The 13,077-nt window shown below is 41.3% G+C and overlaps 1 protein-coding gene and 1 long non-coding RNA gene across 6 annotated transcripts in view; one reads left to right on the top strand and one right to left on the bottom strand.

Annotated features, from left to right (window-relative positions):
• Hr3 (nuclear hormone receptor 3 ROR-beta) overlaps positions 1–13,077 on the top strand; it is a 117,694-nt gene that overhangs the window by 10,524 nt on the left and 94,093 nt on the right. Inside the window, exon 1 of one of the 4 annotated variants that reach the window (XM_086916690.1) lies at positions 5,504–8,715. The exons of 1 other annotated variant lie outside the window; for it this stretch is intronic. In XM_086916690.1, the coding sequence (XP_086772816.1) occupies positions 8,556–8,715 (160 nt within the window). In that variant the 5' untranslated portion in view covers positions 5,504–8,555. Of the gene's footprint in view, positions 1–5,503; positions 8,716–13,077 lie in introns of those variants that run through there. 2 more of the 4 variants (XM_086916696.1, XM_086916694.1) reach the window with 2 other exon arrangements.
• LOC147656132 (uncharacterized) lies at positions 911–5,173 on the bottom strand. 2 transcript variants are annotated; one of them, XR_015295004.1, is made up of 3 exons: positions 4,250–5,173; positions 1,965–2,135; positions 911–1,916 (listed from the first exon to the last, which is right to left on the bottom strand). It is a non-coding gene; the product is annotated as an uncharacterized LOC147656132 (long non-coding RNA). The 2 variants fall into 2 exon arrangements; XR_015295005.1 differs by having other exon boundaries at positions 911–1,905; positions 4,250–5,169.

Genomic DNA, 13,077 nt, shown 5'->3' on the forward strand with positions numbered 1-13,077 from the left:
ATAATTATAATTTGATCATCTATTATACTTAACTCCATTTACGAATTGATAACATCCCTACTTATCCCCTCCATTATGCAATTCCAACGCCCCATTCTCTAAACAAGATATAGGAGATATAATCATCGAGTAAACGAGAAACCAGTGTTGTGATGTGACATAACACGAACTTAAACCCCGCTTCGAGAACGCTTATTTTGATTAATCACCCTGTCAGAAGCTTAGACACCCCAGTGGAAGGAATCCACTGATCTCTGACCACCTATCTCCTCGGTTCCCGCCTCTTCCCTATCCTTTTCTCCATCTACGTCAACACAAGGTTGACGATCCACGAGAGAAAAGATTATTAAGCGTGGCCGTGTTACGTGGACCTTCGGTAAATGGCCTCGGTACGTGCAGCAAGGTGCACTGACCGCAGATAGAAACACGTGGACTGCGTCGATGGATCGCGTGGAAGGGAAGGAAAAAAAAGGGGTAGGGAGGGGAGGAGGGATTTGGAAGGGCTGATTATTTCACGTGAACGCAGTCATCGTATACGTGACGAAATAAACGTTGCCACTTACGAAATGTGCGTGTGACGCATCGTTTCGTCGAAAGGAACGGTATTCCGTTTCGGGGGAAGTTTTTGTCGCGAAGAAGAAGTATAACGTTGAACGTTTTGTTTGCGTTATGGAAGGAAGCGAGTGCAATGGCAATAAAATTTTTCTAAGTTAGAGGGACAAGACAAGTATTGATAACACAGTTGGTTTCGATAATAAGCAACCGATGTTTTATCACGATGTATAATAATTTGATCGAAATGTTTATTTTTTAATATAATTTAATAAAGGAGGAATTGCAGTGTCGAATAAAATGAAAATAAATGAAGGATTTGCTGTATTTAGAAAAGGTATATATGGAACGTATCGAGAAGATTGTAAAGGAATATTTTATTCAAACGCTCGTAAAATTGACGTATAAGTATTGTTACACTTTATACAGATAGATTTTATTTAAAGTAGTAGAGCTCAACCTGAGATCGTTTAGCCCACTTTGCATATCTAAATTTACTGGTAACCTCTACAGACACGTAATTATAACTTCACATAAGCGCCTCTTATTTTAGAAACGTTTCAGCATGGAACAGCTGGATAATCATTTTCGACCCTTGTGTTCTGATTCTGAAAATGGCTGGAACCACTGTAATTGCGATCATTTTATAGCTTTATGTTAAATCAACTCCAACTCCACTTAAATTGGCGGTAAAGAAATTTCCAGCTTAAAAAGAGAATTTTAAAAATTATTATACAATTTCGAAACTGTTTCAACTGTTCTGAAAATTAAAAGAGAAAAAAATTAATGAAAAAGGAAAAGATTAAAGGAACACTTTCTTTCTTTCGAAATTTCGAAAACGCAGTAATGCTCAAAAATGAAAAGAGGGAAAAAAAAAAAAGCTAAAGGAACATTCAAATTGTGTCTTTCAATTTCAAAAACAAAAAAATACAATTCAAGAATGAGAAAAGAGAAAGAGAAACTAACACTTCATACTCGAAGTTTTAAATTAAACCTTGAAAATTAAAATTCGTTCTTAAAAAGAAAGAAAGAGGATTAAGAGAACATCAAGATGCATCTTCGAATTTCTAAACTTCGAAGCTTAGAAAGAGAAAGATAAAAAAAAAAAGACAAATTTCAATTTTCAAATAACATGACAACGCAGGAAAAAAATAAGAAACAAAGCAATAAAGAAAAAAGAGTCGAAAAGGATTAAGGAAATTATACAAATTCACAAATTTCCAAGAACGGGGCACGAAGCGTGCTCAGCCCGAGGGCAGAGTTTCCGTTTTCTCGTCTCCCTTCTCGCCGGTATCCTTTTTCTCCTAATCACGTGGCTTCTAGTGACGTAACAGCAAGGTCTTACGGTATCTCCTGGAACGGGCCTACATTACGTGAGTATCCCTACACGCGACCCGCACGTACGTACTTACTTGTATACCTGCGTAGAAGATCCGCTACACGTTGTTCGACTCGAACCAGCCAAGAATTCCTCCTCTCTCTCTCTCTCTCTCTTTCTTTCCTTCCTCCTCTTTCTCCTTGTTCCACTCCTTCCCTCCCCCTCGATCCGTGTTTCGCTTCGTGCGGCTCATTGAAGCGGTATACTAAAAACGATTAACGGTTCAAAATCCCGATTCTCTCCCTCAATCTTCGATCGTCGTATATTTCAATGCACGCCTGTGATTGTTCCTTAATTGTATGCAACGTTCTCGATGCCGAGACTCGTCGCGTCTCATTCAAATCGGGGGAGGGGAGAGGGAGGAGGGCGGGGGGGGTGGGGAGGGAGAGGAGGATCGTTGAACGATGACTAACCGTTTCCTCCCGTGATTGCTTCTCGTGTACGAATAAATTAGCAGCCGGGCTCGGCGTAATGAGAAAATCTTGGGCTAACAAAGGATTTGTAAAAGGATGAACTCGTGAAGCGTATGTATTTATCGGCCGGCTACAGTTTAAATTCCTTCCTTGGAGGAGCCAGGCCTTGGAAAATTCAATTCGCTTTAACTGGAACGTGTAACGTGGCTTGTAACGTAAATAGGTATAGGAAGGGGTTGAAAAATGGAGTTTATCTTGAATATCAGAGTTCTCTCCTTTCGATTCGAGATCGATACCACCCTCTTCTTCCAGATAAATTCTATTCCACAACGCTATAACATGTATTAAGTTAATATTCGAGCGGATTTCAAAGCGTCGACCAAAATTTTCTTCACCCGATGAAAGATCAAACGTTTCAATCTCATACGAATGATTCCTTCGAGTTATTTTACTCAAGAGAGTCTCTTGAGTAATTCACGTATCCAATACCTACTTTCTAAAAATAATATCCAATCCTATCCATCGTCAACACGAAACATTTTCTTCACCCGATGCAAAATACGAGATCAAAAGTTCCATCAACCCATCCTTACCCTTTCTTACCTTTCTCTGATTAAACATCGATCTCGACCAATGTCAAATTATCCTCACGACACAGGATACCCGATCAACGGTTTCACGTTTCAATACTGCTACACAATCCAATCCAAAGACGAATGTGCGAATTAAAAATTCCCTCGGTTCCCTCGACCGACACACAATCTCGAATTCGTCATCTCTCGATCATCCCGGGTTCAACGAGGTTTTCCCTCGTTTCCTCGATCGGTATGCGCGGGTGCCCGATACCGACAGGTGAGCATCAACAGACGTATACACGTATATACGTTGTATATACGTATGTAAGATACAGTTAGGAGTACCGTTCTGAAAATGCAGCGGCTCGTGTCGGGCCCCGAAGAGAGCGAGGAGAGTGTTGGACGGTTGAGGGCCCCTCGCTTGTGTATTATACCGAGCGGCGCTTTAACTCAAACGGGCGACGAGAGGCGGGGATCCAGTCGAAAGGTGTATAACGGTAGCGATAAATTCAATGGCACGGAGACGATGAAACACGGGACACGACGTGTCGTTGCACGCGCGTTTACGTGCAAATAATTATAACCGATGATACGTAAAGGCTTGTTGGCTTGTTTTTAGAAATTGTTATTCGGGGGCCCGCTCGATTGGAAATTCGTTCTTGGAGCGAATTTGGGAACGAGATGGCGCGAAAAAGATTATTTTATTTGCCGATTAAAAACGCTATGCAAATTTAGCCGAGCACGTCGTAACTAACGAATCTGTATGCTAATTAATCTTTTATTTCTAAATTATTGATTGGGTAAAGGATTAAGTTGAACACTTTGATGAAGAGAGATAAGAAAGATCTTCGATGCATTTATTTTCCTTAATTCTTTTTATTTTTAATGATATAACTTCAGTTTCTAACGAAAACGTAGGTCTACAATAAATTTCGTTTTCTTTTTTGCCACTTTATTTATGCATTTGTTAGATTTGTTGAGAATAAGATCGATTATCAAAGATTAATTGTGTCTAAATGAAAATAAAAAAATTTAAACTTCAATTAAAATAAGTTAACCTATTATTTGTTGATAATTATTAATACACGTTAATAATTGATTAACTTTGCTCGATAATTTCATTGGGAGATGAAATAGAATTGTTTACGCACGAATTCTCACCCTCACATTGATTAAAAATTTTCGTCTACATTCGAAAATAGGATTCCTGTCAAAATGTCAAAAATATCGACCTAAAAATCCAAATCGAAGGAAAGAAAAGGAAAAAGCAGTAGGAGCCAGGACAAATATATATATATATATATATATATATATCGTATAATCAGCCTCACCTTAAAGGGACACGATTCTTCGTCTATCGACAATCCTTTCCTCCTCATCTCCGTCTCATCTCCATACAATTACGAAAATATAATTTTCCCCACTCGAGAAGAAGATCCTCCGCGTGAAAATTCCTGCGCGAATTACCATGAATAATTAATAATTAAAAAAATATAAGAGACGAATATAACCCTGTCTGCTCGTTGGAACGGTCTATCCGACCGAGGAATACAGGCTGGTAACGGATCGAACGGATACACCAGCCAGAGCGCGCAGTGGTGGCGCGTGCGCGTATCATCCCTGAATCGCGTTGTGAACCAATGAAACTCAACCTCTTCCGCTGGCCTCGGGATATAGAACATTTCGATATATATTTCGGGTAATTTCCATCCACCGCGATGTGATCCCCCATAAAATCGATCGGTTGGACGAAGAGGGAATGGCGTCCAGCCAGTGACCGGTCCTCCGTTGTCGTCCAGGCTATGTTGACAAGAGGGTTGCCGCGATCATCGAGCTACGAGGGAAAACTCTGCGTGGATCGGTGTTACCCCGGGCGGGGTGGTGGTAGTAAACGGTGGCTCAACACCGGCTGCCATCTGCTGACGGCCGCTTTAAGCTCGAGCCACTGGTTCCCCGTGAAGTGCATAGCCGAAACGAGACGTTCGGCTCCGAAACGACACAAGCACGAGCTTATTTTCGAAGTGAATCGAGGGTGATCCCCGTCCGTGACACTATCGACGCGCGCGGGTTCTCGTACGTGTGTTGTTTCCGTGGTATCGTGGTGTGTTTCTGCGAAGAAGAATCGAAGGGACGGACGATCACGTATCAACGAGCGTTCAGGATGACGGAGACGACAATGACGTAAAGCCCACGAGGCCAAGTCGAGGGGAGATCCGCTCGTTTTCCTCGTCCAAGATCGTAGCGATCTGAAATCTATCCTGGACCTCTATTCTTTGGATATGCCTCTCGTGCGTTGAAAATCATGGGAATCGACACTTGGATCCGGGCAACGAATGATTGGACAATGGATCGGGGGAATATTATTCGAACGTATGATTATGATTATGCTCAGTGATCCGTGCAATTATTTAAGGGAAAGGCGAAGTTTGGTCGAATGATTGAACTCTCGTTTCGTTCGATTTGATTCAAATCCAGAGGTCCTATTTCGTGTCATCGTTCTTTTCTTTCTTTCTTTCTTCCCCTCCCCTCCCTCCCTCCCCCCTCCCCCCCTATCGCCCCGCTCACCTGAAGAACACCGTTGAAACTGAAACTGAAGAACGTGAGGATAATTCGTTTCGCGAGTGCGTCCGATGAAGGAAACCGATCGAAGGGTGGACAATCGGGACGAGGCGAAATGTGAAGGAACGGGAAACGCGGGTATCGAATTGTTTCGCTGCGTTGCACGACGTCGTGTTGAACGACGAGGCTGGTTGTTAACGGAATATCGACCGAAGACCGTAGCTACCGAATTAGTCGTGGCGAAGGTCGCGCATAAACGCGTGCACCTCGCTCCTTGAGATTTTTGGATCGCCCACCCATCGAACCCACCTCGATCCGTCTGTCCAACCATCATCGAATGTATACACACAAACAATTAGCAGCAAGCTAATGCAACCCTCGCCAAATCGATCGATCAGCTATCAATAACACGGAATAACCAGTTCTGATCGTGCAAAAGTGTTTTCTTTTTTTTTTATTTCTAAAAACTTGTGATTTAATTGTGTCTTTTATATACACGTATATATACGTGTATGTATATAAATATATATATATATATATCCCTTTCTCCAGTGACGCGTATAATACGTTTTAAACGAGACTAAAAAAAAAGGAAGAAAAAAAAAAACTGACCTACAGACTCTCGTTCGTATGGGTCGATAATTAGTGTATCCGGATTAACGGGGCAGAGACATTGAAACTGAAAGTGCGAACTGGATGAAACTCCCTCGAAGAACAGTTCTCTGAACGAGACCTACTGACCTATCGACTGAGTGCCCCACCTCTCCCACCGCCTCGCCACCACCGCGCATTTTTCTTTTCCATTTTCCTCTTCTGTTTCCTGTTTTCTTTTTTTTTTTAATTTTTCTTTTTCCTTTTCTCGTTCCCTCGACATCCAGTTTCGTTAATACCGCACGAAATCGAAATAGGCAGAATCGCCGTCGATCAGGAGGAGGACACCGACCGAGGTGGAGGAAGCGGTGTTAAAAGGCAGGAGGGACGACGTGGCTGCGCGTACGGACGAGCGCGGGTGAATCGAAGAGAGTCGTTCTTTGAACGAGACCCACTGACCTATCGACTCGTCGCTCCACTCCTGCTACCCTCTCTGCCCGTTTTTCTTTCCACCCTTGTTCCAGCTTTTCTACCGCCCTGCGTTTGTTGGCGTGCCGCGTCGGCCAATTCGTAATTCCATTTCGTGTCTCCCTCCACTGGCAGGGGTAACGCTCGAGAGGATCGATATCGATGTTATCATATATCTACGTATATGTACATTATACATACATGTATAATGTAAACACACGCGTATGTATAAAGCGACAAACGAGTGCCTAAAAAAAAAATATATATAATATTTTCATTTTCGGTACTTCTGACTGATCGTTCTAATCGTAAACTAATCTATTTCTAAATCGAGACTCTCTATCCCCTTTGCCCTTTCGTATTTTCAATTCTCTCTGTTTGGAAATTTTGTTTACTTTCGTTGTTATTATATTATAATAGCAAGCCGTGTTCAATGATATATATATATATATGTGTGTGTGTATATTAATCTCGATCTTCTTTCTTATTTTCTTAGTTTCGATCGAGGGTATCGATGAATACAAGGTGAAGAGTGCCTAAAAAAAAAAAAAAAAAGATTTTATGCCTTTCTCGACTGATTATCTAATTGATTATACGCGAAATTATTTCGTACGCGAAATCGTTATCCCGTTCCTCGCAAATTTTTATCTCATAATCCAATTATTTCCACTTTCTTTCCCCTCCCGTCTTATCGCGAAAGAGATCGTGAAACGGTCGAACTCTTCCTCGTCGGAAAGTAACGAAGGTCGACAACGCTACCGCGATCGATACGATAAACAGTGCCTCGAGATTATTTCTCCTCTCTCGACTGATCGACGAAGAAACATATACATCGTTACCTCGTAAGCTTCCCTGATTTTTCGCGGTTTTTCGCTTGGGCGTGTCCTATATTTTCACCTTTCTTGTTCCCTTTCGTTTTCAAAAAAGGGGACGAAGCAAGACTCGAAAAAATCCACGAAGAAGAAGAAGAAGAAATTTTTATCGAAACGTTCCTTATCCGTATCTCGAGATCCATGGAAACTCGTATCCAAAGACTTCTCGACGTGTAACAGGAAGAGAATACGAATAAAAATCGATCGACCATGGTCTCTCCATGCCTCGATGCATGAGGAACGCTGATTCGATCTCTTCGAGAGGAGTCAACCGTTCACCAGGTTGCCAACCTAATCGTCGAACTTTTACCAGGTCGACATCGCGATCGATCGAACACGGTGCGCGCACGGAATTGGCGGCCCTTGACAGTGCATCTTTAATCTCGTTTCGCGGAAGAGATGGCATCCGGATCGCGATTCGAAGCCGTGGCAACGTCCACCGACGTGAAACGGAATTACGTGGCAACCTTCGGGGAATTTTCTCTTTGTAAGAGCGCGACGTGCTGGTTCAGGCCGTTGACAATAGCCTGATCGTAAAACGTGTGGGGTGGCGCGATAAGAGAGGGAGAGAGAGAGAGAGAGAGAGAGAGGGAAAGTCATCGGGAATAAAGAACCACAAGAAGAAGGAATCAAAAGCGAAATTTGTCCAAGGTCGAGCGTATCTACGAGGAGGATAAACGATAATAACAATAATAACAATAACAAAAGACATTTTAAAACGAGAAATATCATATCTCGAGATATATGAGAAATAGGAGAAAAAGAAAGAAGAAGAAGAAGAAGAAGAAGAAAAAAGAAGAACAGATTCTGTGATCGAACGGTGCGAAGAAATTCGTTAATCGAGCAGAAACGGGCGGTGTGCGCAGGTACAACGAGGCAGGGACAACAATTTTTCTACCTGCACACCGATATTATCGAAAACGTGTGTCTGATCCGATTCGTCCGACATCTACTCGTCGCGTCGAGCTCGGAAACGGTGTGACGGACCGATCGCGTTCGAATCGCGTTTCTCATCCCTCGAGCGGTGGAAGAAAATGTCGTCGTGAAGATTTGAAAAGGGAAGGAAAAAAAGGAAGAGAAGAGAAAGAGAGACACGGTGCCGTGAAATCGAAACGGGGGAGAAAGAGATAGAGAGAAAGAGAAAAAAATGGCGGAAAGCGCGGCGAGCCCGGGTAGCGTGCAGGTGGCCGCGAATAGCCCGCAGCAACAGCAGCAACAGTCGCAACAACAGCAACAAACGCAACAGAATCAACAACCGCCGGATATAAGCAGCTCGCAGTTGGCGTCACCACCGATCACGGGCACAGGTACGAATAGGAAACGATCGAGACCTTCCGGTAGATCGCACTTAAGATCTATCGGCATCTTTAATTAGATTCGTTTCTGTTGTATTCGATTAAAGCAATTCGTTTTCTTCAACGTTCAACTTTTTCGAAATATCGATTATCGATCGGTGCGATGCTCGTTTTTCGCGTCTTCTTTTATTATTCTCTCTCTCTCTCTCTTTTTTTTACCATGCATTTTCAAATCGTCCAAATCGACACGGCGGCGTGGAAAATGAGTATTACACCGATCGACGACCCGTCCCATCCGTTCATTTTTTAATCGGATAATGCGAAAAATGGAATATGGCGATTTAAATACTTATCTTTGTCGTATTATATGAAACATCATCGAAAAAGAAAGGAGTAGGATTTTTGGCAAATTTAACGAACGCAGCGAGTCAAAGATTATCTCTGATTTATCTCAACTCGACCTTCGTCCATTTCTTTTCGTAAAGCTATAGATGCAATACTTTATTGCTCGTTGAATTCGTTCTGATATTAAAAATGGACCAATAAAAAAATCTATACTTTCTCTGTGAAACTACTTTCATATGAAAAAACTGTTTACCATCTCGATATATAGTTGTCGGATCATAAAAAAAGAAAAAAAAAAAAAAAAAAGAAAAAGAAGTTCGAAAGAAATTTCTGTTCCTCGCTATCGCAAGTGTCAAGATCGTATTTTAATGGTATTAAACACTTATTATGATGTATAAGCGAAAGTTTGGGATGCTCTCGACATAGCGATATCTGTATCGAGGGACCATTACGTGGCGCATAGCCAGCTGAAACGGATCAATGTCGGATGCGTAATGTTTCCCAGGGAATTCCTGCGATATCGCGTCACGTTTTAATTAACGAAATTAATTCCGATCTGGTCGAATGATCGCGGAGTAATTGATTCCATTGAACTGGGGGGAGGGGGGATGGCAAGGGTTGAGGCAGTTTCTCGATCCGGTTACGTAAAATTTCAAATGGAAGAAATTCAATTTCGCAAATTCCCAATTAATAATGCTATGGGAATTGCACGATTATGTTGTTTGACCGACGGATAGATAGATTTTTGTTGCTGAATCATTTTTAAATTGAAAAAAATGATGCAACAAGATTGGTAGAAAGTTTCCATTGCTCAAATGTACTGCCCGGTATTCTCGTTGTTAAACGAAAATAAAGAGAAAAAAAATAATAAAAATAAAAAGGAAAGAAAAAGATACTTTGGAAATATATATGAGAGATATACTCTTAACTGGATTAGTAAGTAATTTAAATTAAATTAATTAGCTAAGAATACATTAAATTATATAAATTAAGATAATATTCATTATCACATAAATATGTATGTTCGTAAAATTTAATTATTTAATTTAGAAGATATTATATTTTTATATTTTTTATTTTTACATTATGCGAAATTAAGATAATCAAAATGTTTCTTTTTAAATGGTGATAACGAATCCATTAATTAGATAGGAATACAACTTACTTAATATTTTAATGCAAATCACAGTTTTAAAAACGTTAGTTAAAAGAAATATCCTTCTAATTAGTGTTTTTTATCTAATAATTTCACAAGAAGCCACTCTTTTTTCAAACCTCCCTGAAATTAATAAAAAAACGATACGAATCTGTCTCTTACCCTTACTCTCAATCTCTACGAAATCGAGCAGAATCCAATATTTACTACAAATCAAACCTCTAAATTTCGAAACGAAAAGAAAAAAATTTCTCTCTAACAATTTCACAGAGACAGAGACCTCTCTTTCAATACGAATAAGAAAAAACGACACAAATCTTATTCTCAATCGATCCACGTGTAAATACTTATATATAAATCAATGCGACGAGGAGGGTAGAGACGACGGTTGTTCGCGTCGTTCGCGTAATGAAGGCCCATTACTCGTCGCGAGTTTGTACACAGAGAGAGGTGGGCCGATATGCCGCCGCTTTTCGTGCACGCTTCTCATCCCACGGCGGGTATACAGGGAAAGGGGAAGAAGGAGCGGTGCACGGAGGAGGGAAGGAGAGAGCGCGAGAGTCGCGTTAGCGGATCTGTCGGTCGAGTAACGGAACGCTTTCGAGTACCGCTAGCACCGGCTCTGACGCGGTTACCGGACACCGTTACCTCGGTTGATCCGCGAGTATACCCACCACGTGCTGTCTCACCGTTCTCTTTGAAGCACGCGGCGCGCTCGACTGGAAGGGAAACGGTTTGCGCCGCGAATTCGTCGAACCGTGGAAAAATTGCGATCCCCAAGGCGCGTACACCGAGGAGGATGCGAGATGGATTTATGCGAGGGTTACCGTGTTCACTGTTTCTTCTTGTGCACGCGTAGAGACTTCTTATCCCGCGAACCGGCCAGTTCCGTTTACATTAGCGCTTGATTCATTGTTACGAGTTGTGGGTAACCGCTGTTGTATCGCGTAGTATCGCGGCCGATGCGTGGCTCGGTTTTTACGCTTTGCGTTTACATCGGTGAATCGAGGGAGAATTATGGAGATAATATTCCGCGGGAAATTCCGTTTTCGGAAATTTAAATTCGAATTTGAGGAATTTATATCATTCGATTTGTTAAAACACACATTGTTTCCTCTTTTTCCTTTAAATGAGAAGAATTATGAATTTCTTGTTTCGTCTTTGAAGAAGGATGCACTATTTTGAAAGCACTATTATCCATTTCATGAAAAAGAATAAGCTGGAAAAGTTATTGTATGATTAGAATGGAGCTTTGAAATTTAATGACACGATTCGAGATTAATATCTTTCTTCTCTACGTGAAACGAAATGGATAATTAAAGAAAATATTATTTTTCGAAAATTGTACTATTAAAAACGTCGTACATATTATCGCTTAATATTTTATATAACCTGGCAGCATTCGTCCGCATCAATATACAAAAGCATCATATTAACCGATCCTCTCGAATCCACGAGATTATATATAATCAGCCATTGTTTATCCGCCAGTCAACCCAATCATTGACACGAAATATTACTTAACAGTACTTTCTGGTAGCGCTTTGACGGTCCTATGTTATCGTAATACACCGCTTTTTCCACGGCTCACACATGGGTTCGGGAAGATAATGGAACCGGTTGGCTGGGATGGGTGCTAGAACCACAGTTAACCGATTCTTCAGACGCTTGTTATTACGATATTATCCGAGCCGTGCATTCAAGCTTTCGCGCGTTAAAAGCGCCGTTTTAATCGCCTTCCACCGACTAACAGCTTGTCGTCATGCACGCGTATTACGCGTAACGGAAAAAGGAAGGCTTCGAGTGCGCGCAGTTGTTCGCGCGAGGGCGCTCATCTCTCGGCTACTTGCACGTTTCTCGCGTCGGGTCTAGAGGTTAGGAGGCCAGACGGTTCGCGGGCTCCGTGTCCGGTATCATGAGAAACTTTACGAGCCAATATTTGTCGTAATATTCGCCGTTCGTTAACCATTCATGGGCGTACAGGGGCGTATCGCTCGTAATATTTGCTCAACGCCGAATCCACGCGAGCAAGCCTTGTTAGTGGTTTGTACCGTTGTATTAACGACCTACCGCTCGTTGATTTTTACAAGCATGCATTCCATCCTTGTGCGCCATTCGTTACGGCTTTCGAGGATTCGAGTCATATACGTAATATCAATTCTTTTTGCGGTTTTAATTATTTTCGTTTTATCGTTCCTCGATCGTGATATATATATATATATATATTTTTACTCGGTTTTGAAGGAAAACAACGGAGGGAAAAAGTTTTTTCGAGGGTAATATTTTTCAAATTCGAACGCGGAATTATTCTCATCCGTTGTTTCGCAAGCGCGATATTTATCATTTCTTTTTTTCTTTCTTTCTTTTCTGGGATCGAGAATGAGTTATTTTTCGTTGCCGGTAAAAGCCACGGCGTCAACGATTTCGTTGCTTATTCGTCGAATATCGTTTAACGGAATAATAATCAATTCTCGTGAAATTGTCTAAAGCGTCCCGGGTTTAATTATCACAGATTGGTTGTCGGTTATGTAAGAAAGGCGATTTCAGGCAATGAATCATTTCACCGCCTGAAATTGACGTAGGTTAAGGTTTCTCCTGTGTTTTCTACAGCTTTATCTTTATTGTGCGCTGCTTTCTACGTCGCTAGCCTACCTGTAAATGCATCATGCTCAAATCGCCAAACGCATCTCTCTGATCTACGGGTTACGAGGTCAGGCATTTTGCTATTTATCGCATGCGTTCCGTATATACTATTGACATACGATAATCGGGGAGTTTATATGTTTTTTTTTTTTTATAAGGGATTTAGATATTTTAAATAATTTATATCAGTTCGGTATTTAATTATAAAACTATATTAATGGCCCATTGCA

This window comes from Apis florea, unplaced genomic scaffold, assembly GCF_048593485.1.
Source record: "Apis florea isolate Af1SG1 unplaced genomic scaffold, ASM4859348v1 contig_3803_pilon, whole genome shotgun sequence".
Lineage (NCBI taxonomy): Eukaryota > Metazoa > Arthropoda > Insecta > Hymenoptera > Apidae > Apis > Apis florea.